The following is a 17,009-nucleotide window of genomic DNA, read 5'->3' on the forward strand; positions in this document are numbered from 1 at the left end:
TCCATGATGGCGAAATGCGCTGCCACAAGAACTCCAGCGAGAATGAAAGCACAGCAACCAACGCCGCGGGCGAACTGAGGAGAGAACACTGAACAATCTGTGCACAATGATTTTCTCTTCGACGGCGTTGCTGTTCTGCTGCATGCATGCGTTTTTCTTGTTGTTTGATCTTCACACATTTTCGCGCAAGCGGTTGCGCGCCGCTGGGACTCGGGGTTACTAAAATTAGTACAGAGCATCTCCCCCTTGGTCGATTTGGACAATCTATGGCTCAAAATTTTCAGGAGACCCTGGCAAAGAAATTTACCGAGACGTTTTTGGATACTCCTTTCGAATGCTGTGCTATATCTCACGAAGTTTACGCATATGCTCTGGCATACCCGTGTGAGTAATGAAAATTTGTTTCGGTAAATCTTTTGGAACACCTGTCATCTGTGCCTGGGCCAAGTCCCAGCTTCGTAGAACCTGGCTGAAGTGCTGCTAACTCCTTCAAACACCCCCTACTTCGAGCAAAAATGCGACGAAATGCTGACTGCTGATTGGCCAAGCTGGCATTTTGGAGCACGTGCACCGCCCCCATCTAATCGACGCTTTTCTACGCAACTGTGAGCCCTGAACTTCTCCGTTGGAGCGTTTAGTGCCTAGAGGTCCAAGTTCACAGTCTCATGTTCTCTGCTCAACATGGATACCATGGATACCATGGATACCATGGATACCATGGATACCATGGCTGGGTTTACATGCTGCCGCAGGGTGTGCACAGAAGTCCCAAGAACTTTTCCGAACGCATTTCCAAACCCAGAACAGTCTTTCAAGACCATAAATATCCTGTAGCGTAACACCATTTGCAACACGCAACAGACATTTTACACTAAAACTGTATAACATAACGTTATGTGACATGATCACATCACTATCGTCAATCCATAGTAATATAACAAACGCATCCTACTTTGTTGGCGCTATCGAGCAGTGCTCAAGCTGACTTTCATGCCGTGGAATATCTCAGTACTCTTTGTCAGTTTTGTGCTAGATTGTGCACGTCTGACTGTTCAAAATCTGGTTTAGTTGGTGGACTCGATCGTCGCTTGTGTCCACAATTTCCATGTTACAAATCCTACTAGTATGCTTCATTCAGCTGTGAAGTACGAGATTATGTTGGCCAGTACCAGCACACTGTATGTGTGTATGTGTGTGTGGGGGGGGGGGGGGGGAGGGGGGGGGCAAACGTGGCTACTTGATAGCTACTGAATGTAGTCACGGTAACCTCTCAATGGCAAACATTCATACCTGTACGTTGTGTTTCCTTTGATACGCAGCCGCATATTGCAGCGTATTCAGTGGCTACTATTCACTGAAATCTGGCTTTCTTCTTCTCACAGCTGGAGTCCATGGTGAGTGAAAGGGAGGCGCAGAAGCAAGAGAAAGCGCTCATGCTAATGGAGGTCAGTCGAATGTCGTCGACACTCCAGAAGCGTGTGACGTTGACCAGCGAGGCAGCACTAGCCGAACACAACCAGGTAGGTCACCATTTGTGCTTTAAAGTCAAGCCACCCAAGCTACCCAAGTCACCCTAGTCGCCCAAGCCACCCAAGTCACCCAAGTTTTGCAGAGTTTGTTTGTGGATCCATTGACCTGTCTGTTGCACTAATTTCCTTTTTCATCTCGATCACGGCGTGCATGCGTGCATGTTTGTGTGTGTGTGCTTGTGTGTGCATGCATGCGCGTTTGGTGGTGTGTGTGCTTGTGTGTGCATACATATGCCTTCCAGCTGGTGCAACTCCGAGCCAAGCTGGAGAAAACCAAGCTAAAAATGATGGCCACCGTGGCAGAGATTGCAGTGCAGGAAGTAAGTCAGGTCTGCTGCTGCTGCTGCTACCTGCTTCCAGCAAGAAACACTAACAACACCACGACCGGGCGACCCGTTCGGTAGATATTACACGTTGTCTTATCAGGACAACGATTCTTGAAGGGTCGTGGCGTTTCTACGGATGGGGAAAACCCGGCCTCTAGCCGAGTCTCTCACGAACCGTGAAATTTTTTATTTTCTATTTTTTATCAGGACGTAGGCAACTATTGCCATCAAATGTGTCACAGGCAAGTTGTACGTAGCATAAGGGGCGAGGCAAGGGGGGGGGGGCATGGTGCAGGCGCCAGGTGCAGGCAGTAGGTGGCTTTAAAAGACAGTGGACTGGGATCCATGCAGCAGTGGCACAGAGGTGGTGTGTTTTACTATACCAGCGTTCTGCTCCCGGGATATCGGATTATTCCTTCAAGATATGTGAGGGATTCATGGGATAAAGGCAAGAATTAAAGAGATTTATACAAAAGAGAAAGACCAAGGAACTGCAAGTTACGCTATACTGTCCACTAACACCACCAGTTACTAAACAATCAGCTCATGCGATAACATTGCACGACACTGACCGACAGTACTGGACAGTATAGCGTAACTTGTAGTTCCTTGGTCTTTCTCTTTTGTATAAATTGAACCTTGGCTCTCCATCTGAATTGAAGAGATGTTAAACAAATTAATCTAGGAATGCAAAAAAACCCACAATTGTACAGCACAAGCGATGCAGATCAATGAGAGGTTTTGCTGAATAGAAGATCAAACTACTTCTGAAAAGACACCGAGTCTTTTAAAAACATGGTCTGAAGGTGCTTAGAAAACGTAGAAGTACGGTGATGGGTTCTCCACTCCACAGGCAAAGAGTTAAATACTAGTACGGCACGATTAGAAAAGAATTAACACCATCAGTCGCAGATATTCCAATAAGTGCAGCATTAATTAAAAGAGCTTTTTGTGGTCCTAGGGCCGGTTGAAACTGGGGGGGGGGGGGGGTTCAGGAGAGGGAAAACAACATGATTCACATGGATAAATTTAGCAATGCTACGAATAAGGTAAGTCACCAGTTTGTGGGCTGCCGATCGACCCACAAGAATAATAGGTACTTCGAAAGAAACACTTGGTTCTTGACTTCAATAAATACTGCACTCAGATTCAATAGACGTAAATACTTTGTTTACAATCTTGTACTTGTAGAGATATCAACAATAAACTTCGTTGAGAGAGAGGGGGGGGGGGGGGAGAGAGCCTAGAATAAATACTACTTGTTTCTTCTCTTCTGTCTGTTCTAAAAACTAAAGTAAAAGACCAGGAAAGACAAGACAGATGTCAAGCGCGCACCACTTTTGGCACGTGCAATCTATGCATGGAAAATGCATGCTAAATACGGATGGTGCTATGTATGGACAGTACAATAGGTCAGAACTGGATCGGGAGGGTCCTGCAGCGCATGCAGCAAGGGTGCAAATGTAAAAGTCTAAAGAGGAGGCAGCCAATATATGCAGCATGCAGGGGACAAACATGCACGACCTGGCTGTAAACAACACACAGGCTGGGGGTGTAAGCGTAAGTGTTTGTACGGTTGCAGGACATAGAGTATCGCTTCGCGACACTCCGGGCCGAGAAATAGCTGAGACGTCTTACAATACATGGGAGAGCAACAAAGGTAAGACAAATTTATAGGTCAAAGAAGAAAACGAAGACATTAATCAAATTCAAATTCAAAATAGAACACCTACCAAAGGTGACAGGACTACACAGCGTTACTATCTCTCAGAGCACGCACAAAGTCACCACACTTGTTTGCTGCAGCTCGTTTCGGGCCACGGTCTGGGATGCATTGGCTATTTGAGGCAGTAGATTGTGATGTCGGTTGGACTGAGGGCTGTTTCTGTGGACTTGACTGTTGTAACGGCGGGCTTGACGGCTGTGACGGACATTCGAGCGGATAAAGGAGAGAAACAGGACGGCGTAGTTGCTTTCCAGAGGGTTGTAGCACTGTCGCTGATCGAACTGCGCCATCTGAACTTGTTGTGGTTTCAGTTATGCGCCCCATGATCCAGCGTCCTCTGGGTAGAACAGCCTCCTTCACTAACACCACTTCACCAATCTGGGGCATTCTGTGGACTTCCTCGCGACGTGTAGCAAATGCATTCTGTCGTAAGCTAACCAGATACTCATCCCTTCAACAGATCCAGAATTGATTGAGTATGTGTTGTCCGACCTTCCACAGCTTGCTCAGTGACGGCTGATTGAAATCGGGGTCATCATCATCATGTGCACAAGTATGGTAGCTTGTTGAGCTGCCTGATTGCCACATACGCATGCTTTAGAATTGAGGCTAGGTTGGTAGCTGAGATGGTTTTCAGATCACACTTTTTCTTATTCACTGTACACCAAATATCCAAGACACGTAGCCAGTTGCTGGTGGCTTGCTTCGTGTTGGTTGGAACACGGCTTTCACGGATTCTGTCGATCTCATCCTCCGACACCTGCACAAATCGTTGGGACGTTTCTTTTGCAATATTTTGCTCGGATGTTACACGTGTTTTCGTAGTGGTCTTCTCCAGTACTTCACCATTCGGTAAAGTTGCAGTTGCGGTCGATGATAAAGAAAAATCAGACACTTCGGCTAATTCTCAGCTAGACACAGATTGCAGCGTTTCGAGTTGTTGGAATATGGGGTAGCTCGCCTCACAGCTGATCACGCAATGCTGTATGGCTTCTCTTCATCCTTTAGCCTCCACAGTTGTTTCGATGGTCGTGTTGAGTTCTCATATTTCCGATGCCAAATGGATTGTTGATTGCTGTTGAATCTTGTCTTGAATGTCTCTTCCATTAGTCTTACAGGTCTGTTGTATTGATTCATTGCTCTGACTTCTTTCCTACCGTTTTTTTTTGTTTGTTTGCGCAACAGGCCGAGCTAAGGGCAGCACAGCAGGACATTGCAGAGAAAGAAGCCGGTCTTGAGGAGGGCATCAATCGTCTCTCTCAGGGACTCGCTCCGAGTGCTGAAGCCGCCGAGGAGTGGAGACGGCATTGTCGTTATGAGGAGCAGCTGAGAAAACCCCAATACACCGACACCGAGTATGAAGAGCCTGCTGCTGCGGTAAGGAACCGCAACTTACAATTATCAACTACAATGTGTGAACTGTTCAGTTATTATGTGCCTTGCTCCAAAGTGGATCAGCCTTCTTCCTATAGTAGTTACCTATAAGGCCACACGTTTTTATTTCTATGTTTCTCGTCACCTGAAAATCTAAAAACGTATGCGAGAGGTGGAAAAAAATATTTAAAAAAAGTTTATTAGACCTTTGTTCACACTAAAATCTACCAATACACCATGCAAAATAGCATCCATAGTTAGCAACTAGTATGTGGTAGGAGCTTCTGTCACAATCTGAGCATGTGCAGCTAGATTGCGCACAAAAATGCCATCCTTGCATCATGTGTCGTGCAGGCCAGGCCACATTATGTACATGTGCATGAGTGTGCTGGTCCCCACATGCACAGTCAGTGCAGCACAGTTTTTCTTTTCTTTTTTTCTTCCAGACTCCTGAATCGTATGCGCGCGGGTGACGAGAAACATAGAAATAAAAACGTGTGGCCTAACAAATAGGTCACACAAGTTGACAACTGTACACTATTACCTTGGCTGCGATACCACCAGTGTTAGAAAGTGCATTGTTTGATCATCACTACAGTCAGCACGGGCATTTCGATAGCTCAGCAAGGTACAGTTGCGCTCCGTGAAATCCGATCCAAAGTGCAAAACTCAAAATTCCCGGCAATTCTGTGAAATCATCACATTTCGCGGATTTTGTCGCGGCCGTGAGATCACAATTTCCTGTGGGGACTACTCGCATATACAGCAGAACATGGCGAAATTGTGTACCCAACTGACTGTATTATGTGCACTTGTGTGTGTGTGTGTGCGTGTGTGTGCGTGCATGCGTACACATTCTGGAACCCACACCGGTGGTTCATGTGCAGGTACGCGTGCTTGCCAGTGGAGTGCACACGACAGCACCGGAGCGGAAGAATGCCTACGTGCCAGCAGTCACCGAACAAACCCAGGGCAGCCTTGTGCCTATCCCATACTCCTCCCAGGGTGCGTTCGCCGAGCAGCCCAAGGGAGCTCAACTGCGCCATTATCGGAAACCTGTTGACAAACCATTGGAAATCTGATGTTCTCTCATTCCCTTCACTTCTTTATACGAAAAGAAATTTGCTATCAAAATCAGAACATACTTTTCGTATTAACAATCTCCAACTTTACCAGCTATTTTTCAGCAATGGATACAGCAAAATAATGGATGGAACAATGATTATGTCTCTATTCATGCAGTCTGCAAAATAAATCAGCCCATTGAACTCAATAGTAGAATACAGTGAGACATCCACACAATAATACTTTCAAGGGTGGTGTTGAGAAGATGTATGTTTTTATAGATGCAAACACGTGTAGAAGTCTTTTTTCCTAAAATTTCTGCAACAAATATTTTATTGTGAATAGGATATCGTATTGAGGATGTTCTTCGTGTGAGCAAAACTGTTCATGAACTATATATACATTTTGACAGGATGTTTGGTGTTACTGTTAACCAACACGTAGTAGAATGAGCCATGGAGTGCATCATGTTACTATGAATGTGTCGCAATCACCGCGCTGTGTAGTGACGCTCCTCAGTGCCAGCTGAAATGCTGCACTGTGACTGTGGTCTCCCTTCTTCTGTTTGGGAACCAGGGTGGAGAGTAGCGCCACGTTGAATGGTAGAGACGTGTGCTGTACATAGTTGTTGTCATTGGCTGTGAGCTCACTAATACATGTGTACGGCATCACACAGTTGGATGGCAGAGCGGTACCACCCGGCGCTGTGTGCAGCGGGTCCTCCGCAGCAAACTGCTGTTCTGCTGCTGCCATGAACCGTGTCGGACAAGAGCCATCGGTTTACAGTGCACCTGCATGCAGCACACGGCGGCTGTGCAACATCAGTACTCCCGGACAGGCACCGTTGTGGATACTTCAGCTTGTGCTGGTGATGAGCAGAAGACGAGAGACGCTCGGAGGAGAAAGGATGTACGACCCATATCACCTGCTGTTGTGCGAACGTATGGTATGAGAATACTCTGCAGCCTTCCTGGCGGAGTGTGCTAATACCTAATCAGTCACCCGGTCTCAAGCCGTACGCGTCATGCAGTTGTCTGACAGTTGTTCCCCGTATCTCAGCTGGATAACAGCAGCAGACGCACAACATACAATACAATAAGCATTACGGTATCATGGCTCGACAGAAGAACAAGATGCTGTGAGTCTGTTGGATTCAAGGAAGGCTACAATGTACATGTGCATGCAAGACTGAGCCAGCCAGTGGACTGGAGAAATACACATGCACACGAAGGCACACACATGCACACACATACACACGCGCGCACACACGCGCACACGCACATGATTTCACCAAATATAAAAAATTACAGAGGATACCCTCCCCCTATCCCTGAGGTTATTATCACATGGCAGTTGCAGCTTACCTAGCCTACCCAGCACCATCTGTGTCGTGTCCTTGACCTCGTTGTACTCATGAAGTAGATCAATATAGACCTGGAGCTCCTCAACATTATACCTAGAAACAACACAACGAGACGGGTGTCAACACAAGAAAAACAAAACGGCCATATCACCACATACTTTGAAGTAGCAGTAAATAAACTAGGAGTAGGCAGGTTGTACTAGGGGCTCACACTCCGTCACAGTACGGGGGTTTCATGTTCAGAGGGGCCAAAGAGCAGGGAAGCACTTTTAACAACATGGATTTGGGGAACCATGATTGAATCATGGGTCCCCAATCCATACCTGTCCTGTCCTGACCATGTACAGTAGGTATCGGTTATAGCGTGGGTGTTTGAAAAACGACATTTGATTCTTATTGCCGATATTTCTTACACACGATAAATCACGTGTGACATAATTATCATATGCACGTGTGACATAATCATATGCGCATGAGCGCACGTTTGGCATGTGGACACGTACACACGGATCAGACTCGCGGTCGACCGGTCGTGCTAGGCGACTAGACTGCGGAGCAGCAGATGCGAGAGAAGTCGGAAGAAAGAGTCCGACTGGACAGAAAAAGTGATTCTCCAATGCTCCCTTGGACATAACTCTCTTTTTGTGTTGACTATTATTGTATTGAGTATGCACAGAGCACAGATGTTATTACTACAGGCGATACACTTTGCACTAATCTGGCATATTTTGCTGCATAAAATCCATTCTTAGGGCCGATATATTCTACTATGCGATAATACTGCTTGTAAGAATAAATATACACATAAAATATGTGTTATGATTATGAAAAATGAGTGTTCATTCTTGTAGGCAGTATATTCTTGTATACGACCACACTATAACCGATACGCACTGTACGTGGACAGTTTCACTGTGTGGGGCAATTAAATTGTCAGAAGATGCAGCGGCGGATCCAGCGATCTCTAGAGGGGGGTTCCAGTATAGTCAAAAGACTCAAAACTGAATGCTAGCAGCTCAGTCGGATACATGTAGATCTACATGTACATGTACGCGAGTATGGTTGCCAGTAGTACTTCGAAGTACATTTACGAAATTTGGGGGGTTCCGCGGAACCCCTGGAACCCCTCCTGGATCCGCCCCTGAGATGTAACTTTGGGGTCACAGAATAGAATGGTCTTGGTCCAAAGAGACTGCAGAGCACTGCTCGGAGTGCTCCATCATGGCCGTGCAGACAGTGTACAGTAGACTGCATTGTAGTTTCTTTTTTTAACAACTCCCAGTGTTAGCCCAGTTGTACGTACGTCTGTTCCAGTTTAGCGACTTCGTCCCGGGCTTCGGCACACTCCGCCTTGAGTTTCCTGACTTTGTCTTCCACGTTAACAGTGGCCGATGCTGCATCACCACTGGCGGAAGTCCTGCTTGTTGCCAAGACCTGATAGAAAACAAAAAACCAAAAAACACAAGTGCACGATGAAGAGTAGGGAAAGGAGAGAGAGAGAGAGAGAGAGAGAGAGAGAGAGAGCATGTGCGTTTATGCTCGTAGCTGGGTGCGGTACGTGCATGCATGTTGTGGTGTGTCAGGGGTGGTACGGCCCCAGACCGGCTACAGGGCAAATTCATTTCCCCATACCCAATTTGAGTATCGTAGGAGGGAGGACCTATCGCTAGCAGCATATCTGCTTGTCCCTGGCCAGGCACGAGGGAAACATAGATGCACAGTCCTCGTTAAACTTAAAACAAGAAGACCAGTTTACGAGGGTAGACTAGTGAGGAGTGTACAAGGATAGGCTATTAGTACTTCCATATACAGTCTACCGCGCAAATAACAACATGATTCTTTGGGGAGGGGGGCAATGTCCATCTTCTCGGTGAAAAAAATCGATACCTAGACATGGATGTGCACTCTGCAAATGCGTAGATGATGATTTGTGCGTACAGTGGTGACAAATGAAACCCAACCTCAGTGATACAGCTGTGTCGGGGCTGTGCATGCCTAGCAATACGGAACCGAGGCGTGCAGAGTGAAGGCAAATTCACTGCTGGTACATTCGTGTACGGAAATCACCAGAACCCCAGCTGATCTCGGAGCCAAAGAAATTTATCAGCACAATCACATGTCACAATCATATGTTCAACCTGATAACTGAGCATGATGGGATTTCAGGAGCAGATACATACACCATGTATATGTATATGGGCAGGTGTCGCTTCATTGACATTAATGCGAACAGTTATTGGAAAAAATATCAGTGTTTAGCACTTTTTCACAGGCAGCCCACTTACAGGAGATTTGAAGCTACTCCGAGGCGGACCAAGGTACCTGCCATGGACAAGTACATGTACCAGCAAACAAAGAAAAAACAAAGACAGAAGAACATTATGTTTCAAACAAGGCAGAGAGAATTGACCATGCCATAATAATCTTCATCCGACACATCTTGATAGCAGCCCCCTCAAATTGGTAATGCACGTCACCCCATCCTGAAGGACATCCGTTTTCAACATCAATGCATCTAGTTCAAGAGAGAAAGTGTCTAGTGTAAAGAGTAAGTGTACTGTTGCATGTGTGAAGCTTAGGTCACACTCAAAGGGGCACGAAGGAAAGACTCGCTGGACAAGAAGTCACTGTCAAACCTTTTCCCCGGGGCTCGTCATCTTATTGGACATTTCAAGCATTCCACGCTCAAAACAGACCTGCTGGAACAAAAGCAGAAGGCAGCTGGTGCCAGCGTTATCAAGCACCTGGTGCAAGACTGCCCGGCCAGATGGAATTCCGTCTACTACATGCTCGACCGCCTACTGGAGCTGAAGGTGCCCGTTCAGTTACTGTTGGCTGACATGCCGGACAAAGAGTCTGACAGACTAGCCCTCGGCTTGACTCCTGGCCAGTGGTCCACAGCGGAGCAGCTGCTCGACTTTCTGAATTCCGTTGATCGAGTCACCACTACACTAGGCGGCGAGTTGTATTCAACCATTTCCTAGCCTTTCCCTCTCCTCAATGGCCTCAGAATAAAGTGCTTGCGGCGTGAGGAGGATGACGTTGACCCGCCAGTTGACAATGTCTGCAGACGTATCGTGGCTAATATCACAGCTCGGTTTGGCCTCTCTCCACTGGACACGCCAAGTGATGCTGTCTTGACTGCTGTCTTTGATCCAAGATTCACGGACTTGAAAGTCCTACCGGAAAATGAGCAAGATGCGCTGAAGGACCTGCTGATTCAACAAGCTAGTGTAGACCCTTCACCTGTCACCCTACCTGAGCCAAGCTGGTCACAGCCACCTGTAAGCCGAATTGTTTCCTCGGTGACCTGCTCGATGAGGAAAAGGCAACTAAAGAGGGATCAGTGCCAGTGGAAGCAGAGGGGCTCACCTACCTATACTACCTACCGTCAGTAGAGCTAGCGATCCTCTCACTCGGTGGGCTGCCAATGAATCTCGCTTTCCTCGCCCGGCGTACCTTGCAAAGCGGTACATGCAGCTTTCTGTGTACTTGGCAACTAAACTGCTAGCCATTCACACGTTATTACTAGTATATCAACCTATTTACAATCGAAAAGTATTGGGAGAACTTCAAATCCAAAGTGAACTGCATGAAAAGCGAGAAAATAATGCCAACCCACCAGGACTCAGGCCTTGTTTCGTTTTTCAGGTAGTTCACTGCCTTGACTGATCACTTTGAATATTTATAATCAATCATATAATTGTCACCGTACAAAATACAAAATGTATTTTCTTGAGTTTTCTATCAGGTCTCTTGAGTGTAGGCAGGTTGCCTGCAAACTATTCAAGTTTCCTATCAGGATACACAAGATGCAACAGAAACGATTTTAAAAGAAATAAACGAGTATTGCACGAAAACATGTTCGAATCTTTATTGTTCTCTTTCCTCCCGCTTTCATCGTTGTTATTATACATTGTTTCCACCATTGGACACTGCACTGATAAGGTATCCACATTTCGATTCAGCTCGTACCAAATCATGCACGTAACTACACTCCAGTGCATCCGCAAAAAAATGAGATCAGCACCAGTAACACCTCACACCTTGTCCTGTGCGGGCGGCGAGCCGTAATGGAAATCTAAAACACGAGCGCGGGCCGAGCCAGCTCAACTAACTACCGCAGACACCCCAACTACCAGTAAAACACAATGGCTCTGAACAAAGATTGCTTGATTCAGCTTCACCACGGCGGCCAACTGAGAGATGAAACTGAAGAAGAGCCCAGCTATATAACTCAATCTCTCCCTTACACAAGCTGCATCACAGAAGCAGGCCTGCTTGTTTTGCAGGTCTACACTAACAACAACTAGAAGAAGAAGCTGTTAGTATAGAGCACCGACTATGACTGAGTTGATTTACATGTACATGTACTAGACAATTCTCTCTCCCTCCCTCTCTCTCTCCCTCCCTCTCTCTCTCCCTCCCTCCCTCTCTCTCTCTCTCTCTCTCTCTCTCTCTCTCTCTCTCTCTCTCTCTCTCTCTCTCTCTCTCTCGCCATGGAGTGTAGTGTTTACAGCTCAGATACAGCACAAACAAACAAGTGAGAGCACCACACTGCTTGGCGACTGCTCGCCACAGACTACTAGTCCAACACAGCCTGCTCATACAGCAGAAATAGGAAAGAGAGAGATACTATCATGTACGTCTTTTCGTTCCATCTGTACTTCTTGTCTACATAAATAATGAGCGTCAGCATGCTAGTAATGAGCGTCAGGATGAAAGTGCAAGCTATCGGCCAGCCCCAGCGAGCTGGCCCGACTTGCGACGATGCGCGAGTCACGCGGGTATGCACCCTTCAAGATCTCGTGCAATGATGTCTCTTGCTTTGTCATTGCAGTTTTGACTTTTGAGCTTGCAACGTACACAGCATTTGTTCCTACACAATTTCCTTTTCCCACCCTCCCACCCACTACCGGTACCTCAACTCGTGTTTCTGGTGCAAACTTGTATTCTTATAGTTCATGAGAAGATAATGCTCTCGAGTCTCAACTGGTTATCGGCATACCTATATTTAGCATTTGGCGGCTCGGCTACAAGCCACCGAGCGGCTCCAAGCGGAGTCATCATGCGCTTGCTTCAGTACTATAACCAAACCAGTTGCTCGTATCGGCACTCCCAGCTTAATCATGGTTGCTCTGTTACGAGGTGGAATGCTAATGGCTTGTTTGGTAGCATCAGAAACTCAAAGCTCTCAACTAGTACATGGTGCATACAGTACTATAAAACATAATAACGGAAAAGATACTTGGCTTTTCCCGTTTTCAACTCCCTCAATCCAAACCAAGTCTTATGAAGAAAAGGGTATACAGTATATTAGTACATTCTAAACATTCTGTACAGTGCAATGCACTGTGAGTGGAAACATGGGAAAGTTCCTAACCGTTTGACAGGCGTTACTCCTGGGTACTTCCTAGGTGGTCCCGTCGACCGAATGCTGGGACTTTGGTAGGGAGACAGGACTTTGGAGGAAGTGTTACCTGACTTGCTCTGCACTACCGGTAGTCCTTTTCGGCCATCCATTATTAGTTTACTGCACAAGGTTATTTCCTCCGCCTGAGCCAGGCACTTCAACAGTTCAAGTTCTAGGAGGTGTGCATATTATGTGGACTTCTAAAAAATGAAGTCGATATGGCCAAGCATGTACATGTACCAGAGCACTCAGGGCAAAAATCCTGCTGCACGACGTGACATGTACATGTGCTTCGCTTTGCTGGAAGCAAAAATGCATTTTCATATTTCCCGCGTTCTCGCAAAGAGGAAAAATATTGCAACATTATTTTTGCTGAACCTTCACGCGTACCGCGCGGGGGCCGGGGGCATGTACCGGTAAGAGTTCATAACCCCCAGGGCCCAAGAGTCAAGACTCTTGCAGTCTTGGCAAGAGTGTCCAACTCCTGATCAGTCAGGGGGTTATGAACTCTTGGTATTGGGGTGCACCTGCACCCGCTATGTAATTGTTGTTCATGAATGAGGTTAGATTTCTTTGGCCAGTATACAGTACTGTATGTTTGTTCTCTCTCTCTGTTGCGCCCCTGATAAGTGATATATAATGTCTGAGGACAGAATTGCACACTACAATGTGGCAGGTTATCCTATGATGACATAAACAAGGAAGCCTGGAAGGTTCACCATGCACCTCAGTCCTGGAGGCGCTTAACACCGCCGTTGGATGTGGTTCGGCCAGAGGTGTCCCCCGGGAAATTTTTGAAATTAGGGTGCAAAATCCTGCATTCTGGGCTCTTTTGGCAGTGTGTTAAAAAGAAGTACCGGGCGCTACGGCCCTGGCCTGGGGAGTGGTTCTATGGAACGTGGGCACTCTTGAATTTTGGCACACGAGAGAGAGAGAGAGAGAGAGAGAGAGAGAGAGAGAGAGAGAGAGAGAGAGAAAGAGAGAGAGAGAGTAAGTTACATTTATAAAGACAGGTAAGTCTAACAAATGAGGACTGAGACCTCTACAACAGGGTTTTTACGCCTGAAAGCAGGTGCATGATTTAAAACAAGCAGGTTGTCAGTCTAGATTTTATGCGCAGATGGAGAAAAAAGCGCAGAATTTTTGTAATGAGATGAAAAGCAGAAATAATAAGAAATAATAGAGAGAGAGAGTTAGAGAGAGAGAGAGAGAGAGAGAGAGAGAGAGAGAGAGAGAGAGAGAGAGAGAGAGAGAGAGAGAGAGAGAGAGAGAGAGAGAGAGACGGAGAGGGAGAGAGACTGCGAGGGAGTTGGGGGTACAATTTGGGGAGGACAAGACATTGAATGGTGGTCGCCACAGTCACAGACAGTAGCCGTGCTGGTGAGCGTACAGCCTACAGGCACTCCACTGATCAATGGGTCTCAGTATCGCCATGCCGGTAAACGCATGTAACAGCACTAGTACATGTACACCCAATCAGGTCGCACTGCAATAGGCTGAATGGCATTCATGCAGAGTTGTCTTTGCCGACTCCCCGAGCTGATTGACCTCAACTCAGTCAAGCCAGTCACGGCTCAGGTAAGTCAGAGCCAAGGAAACATAACAGTAGGTGTGTACATGTACTTATCAGGTCAGAACTAAGCCAGTCTAAGTACAACTGCACAGCTACAATAGAAGACTTCCACCTCAGCCTCCTGCCACTGACTCATTCATTCATTCACTCATTCAGTCTCTCTCTCTCTCTCTCTCTCTCTCTCTCTCTCTCTCTCTCTCTCTCTCTCTCTCTCTCTCTGTGCTGGGTTGGCTATTGGGACAAAGTGGCACCACACACAATGTGAACACTCTGAAGAGGGAATGTGGACAATTGACACCTTGAGATTCCTTGTATTATGATGATCACATAACATTATACACTGAACATGTATGGAGTACAGTCAACCAAAAGGTATAAAAAAACTTAAAAAAGTGTTCTGGATATCTTCGTTCAAAGCAGAGCAGGGTCACAACAGCGCTGCCGATCCTGATCCGTCTGTGCTTTCCAATTCAAAATTACTCACAGTTAGAATGGAGGCATTGGACCTCTTGGCGGTGGACCACCACGACCCATTGGTGGCATCATCATACCAGGTGGAGGTCCACCAGGATGACCGCCTGGAGGCCGAGTTGGAGGTCCACCTGGGCCGCCTGGGGGCGGTCCTGCCATTCCTCTACCCATTGGTGGCATCATCATGCCTGGTGGTGGAGCACCTGCCGGAGGACGAGCAGGCGGGCCGCTTGGGGGACCAGCAATCGGTTGACCGCCGAGTCCTCTTGTCGGACCAGCTAAACCAGCTGGTGCAGCCATTCTGGGAGCTCCTAGTGCTGTTGGTGCTGCAATGCCAACTCCACGACCGGCTGCACGTCCAACGCCAGGTCCAGGCTGAGAACTAGACGCAGCAGCCTGCCTCTTATCCTTTTCAGCAGGTGGTGCTTCAATAGTCATGGACACTAACTGCTCACCGCGCAATAGCACCAATCCAAGCGTCCTTTTCTCCTCACGTTCAGGTTGCTTCTGATTCTTAGGCTTTATTCTCCGGAATTCCTCACAATCGCCTAGTACCAAATTCATATGCTTGTCGAAGGCCAGAAATGTGCCAATGAATACACGACTATCCTGTAGTGTAATTCTCATCCGATAATTGATGAGATTCATCATTTTACCTCCCTTACCGGCCGCCGGCATCTTGCTGGTTATGTGTGTCGGTGACAAAATGAGTAAATTACTAAACAATATACGTACACAGTGCTAAAGTCGAATACCAAAGAGGGCTAGATCATCCATTGCCTGAACATGAGATGCACACAACAAATCAAATTTTTTAGTCACTTGCAAAACATTTTTTCCACTTTTGCTAAAAATATTTTAGACCAGCCGGAAAAGTTGACGTCGTCATCTTCGTCCCACCGATTTCTTAGTCTAAACGCAAGCGATTTACAACACAAACCTGGCTAAATCGGGTTCAACTCGAATAATCGCGAATGATGCATCGGTTTAGGAGCCCCCCAAACTCACTTTGCAAGTCTAGGCACTGGAGTATCCATAGCTACCCAGTGTTTTCTCCTTGCCCCTATTTTCTCCATTGGTCATAAGAGTGCGCTTGCGCAAAAGTCGTCCTTTTTTCCTTCAACATAGGCTGTAGCTGCCATCACAGGTTTGTGCCTGTTGAGCTACAATCATGGGTATCAGCCGTGATTCTCTCCACAAACGCCGTAAGACCGGTGGCAAGCGGGCTCCTCTTCGCAAGAAGAGAAAGTTTGAGCTTGGACGCCCTGCAGCCAACACCAAGCTTGGAGCCAAACGCATTCACAGTGTGCGAACCCGTGGAGGAAACTCCAAATCCCGTGCTCTTCGTTTGGACACTGGTAACTTTTCATGGGGTTCCGAGAACCAGAGCCGCAAGACCCGTGTTCTGGATGTCGTGTACAACGCCAGCAACAATGAGCTTGTCCGAACAAAGACTATTGTGAAGAACTGCATTGTGACAATCGATGCTGCTCCATTCAGGCAGTGGTACGAGGGATATTATGGAATTTCCCTTGTGAAGAAGCGTAAGAACAAGGCTGCTGAGACCGAGGAGGAGAAGCCTAAGTCCAAGAATGAGCTCAGGCGTTTTAAGGAGCGCAAGGACTTGGCCAAGATTGATCCCCATGTTGAGGAGCAACTGCACACTGGACGTGTTCTCGCTTGCATTTCATCCAGGCCTGGCCAGAGTGGTCGTGCAGATGGATACATCCTGGAGGGTAGAGAGCTCGAGTTCTACCAGCGAAAGCTTCGTTCCAAGAAGGGGAAATAAGCAATAAAGTGTTTTTTACAAACTCCAAGTTTGCTGAAGAGGTGATGTCGGATGATGGCAGAGTGAGTGTATTTGTAAGAATTTGCATGCGAACGTTTGGGGTATTTGGGCCATGTTTATCTGTCCAGTGAATTGGCGTTATGTAAAGAAGTACCCAAGAGCATAGATGTTGCACACGAATATTCATGTTTGCTATGAGATATGCAGAAGTTAAAAAATATAATGGTGTGGTATTTAATTTTATGGGGTTAAAAAGTTGCAGGTGATTTTTTCAAAAAATATAGCCAATCCAGATTAGTGTGTAGCTTCTCAAGACAAACTGTCGGCTTTGATAGTTTGCGATGTGTATTGTATCATCGGGTAGTTAGTGAATAGTGTTG

At 46.8% G+C, this 17,009-nt stretch overlaps 4 protein-coding genes across 4 annotated transcripts in view; 2 read left to right on the forward strand and 2 right to left on the reverse strand.

Annotated features, from left to right (window-relative positions):
• LOC135805496 (coiled-coil domain-containing protein 146-like) overlaps positions 1 to 6,417 on the forward strand; it is a 32,412-nt gene extending 25,995 nt beyond the window's left edge. Inside the window, exons 29-32 of the mRNA XM_065319536.1 lie at positions 1,383 to 1,520; positions 1,772 to 1,849; positions 4,767 to 4,958; positions 5,843 to 6,417. Of these exons, the coding sequence (XP_065175608.1) occupies positions 1,383 to 1,520; positions 1,772 to 1,849; positions 4,767 to 4,958; positions 5,843 to 6,037 (603 nt within the window). The 3' untranslated portion in view covers positions 6,038 to 6,417. The remainder of the gene's footprint in view (positions 1 to 1,382; positions 1,521 to 1,771; positions 1,850 to 4,766; positions 4,959 to 5,842) is intronic.
• LOC135805497 (DNA repair protein SWI5 homolog) lies at positions 6,035 to 12,998 on the reverse strand. The gene is made up of 5 exons (XM_065319537.1): positions 12,767 to 12,998; positions 9,669 to 9,705; positions 8,687 to 8,817; positions 7,385 to 7,476; positions 6,035 to 7,079 (listed from the first exon to the last, which is right to left on the reverse strand). Exons 1-5 carry the CDS (start codon positions 12,904 to 12,906, stop codon positions 7,015 to 7,017), a joined length of 465 nt encoding a protein of 154 aa, XP_065175609.1. The 5' UTR covers positions 12,907 to 12,998; the 3' UTR covers positions 6,035 to 7,014.
• A 1,653-nt stretch (positions 12,999 to 14,651) lies between these two features.
• LOC135805498 (small nuclear ribonucleoprotein-associated protein B'-like) lies at positions 14,652 to 15,666 on the reverse strand. Its single transcript, XM_065319538.1, has one exon. The coding sequence runs from the start codon at positions 15,516 to 15,518 to the stop codon at positions 14,856 to 14,858; it is 663 nt and encodes a 220-aa protein (XP_065175610.1). The 5' UTR covers positions 15,519 to 15,666; the 3' UTR covers positions 14,652 to 14,855.
• Positions 15,667 to 15,936: 270 nt separating this feature from the next.
• Positions 15,937 to 16,645, forward strand: LOC135805500 (small ribosomal subunit protein eS8-like). The gene has a single exon (XM_065319539.1). It carries the CDS (start codon positions 16,012 to 16,014, stop codon positions 16,627 to 16,629), a length of 618 nt encoding a protein of 205 aa, XP_065175611.1. The 5' UTR covers positions 15,937 to 16,011; the 3' UTR covers positions 16,630 to 16,645.
• The last annotated feature ends 364 nt before the right edge of the window (positions 16,646 to 17,009 follow it).

This window comes from Sycon ciliatum, chromosome 1 (genome assembly GCF_964019385.1).
Source record: "Sycon ciliatum chromosome 1, ocSycCili1.1, whole genome shotgun sequence".
Taxonomy (NCBI): domain Eukaryota; kingdom Metazoa; phylum Porifera; class Calcarea; order Leucosolenida; family Sycettidae; genus Sycon; species Sycon ciliatum.

What these genes read in the sequence shown, in the direction of transcription:
- LOC135805497 (XM_065319537.1), bottom strand. Translation starts at nt 12,906, where the DNA reads ATGGATGGCCGAAAAGGACTACCGGTAGTGCAGAGCAAGTCAGGTAAC. An exon ending in GGAGTAGCTTCAAATCTCCT is followed by an intron (nt 8,818 to 9,668) that starts GTAAGTGGGCTG and finishes GTTTTCTATCAG; the next exon opens with GTCTTGGCAACAAGCAGGAC. An exon ending in GATGGTGCTGGGTAGGCTAG is followed by an intron (nt 7,080 to 7,384) that starts GTAAGCTGCAAC and finishes GCTGTTATCCAG; the next exon opens with CTGAGATACGGGGAACAACT.
- LOC135805500 (XM_065319539.1), top strand. Translation starts at nt 16,012, where the DNA reads ATGGGTATCAGCCGTGATTCTCTCCACAAACGCCGTAAGACCGGTGGC.
- LOC135805498 (XM_065319538.1), bottom strand. Translation starts at nt 15,518, where the DNA reads ATGCCGGCGGCCGGTAAGGGAGGTAAAATGATGAATCTCATCAATTAT.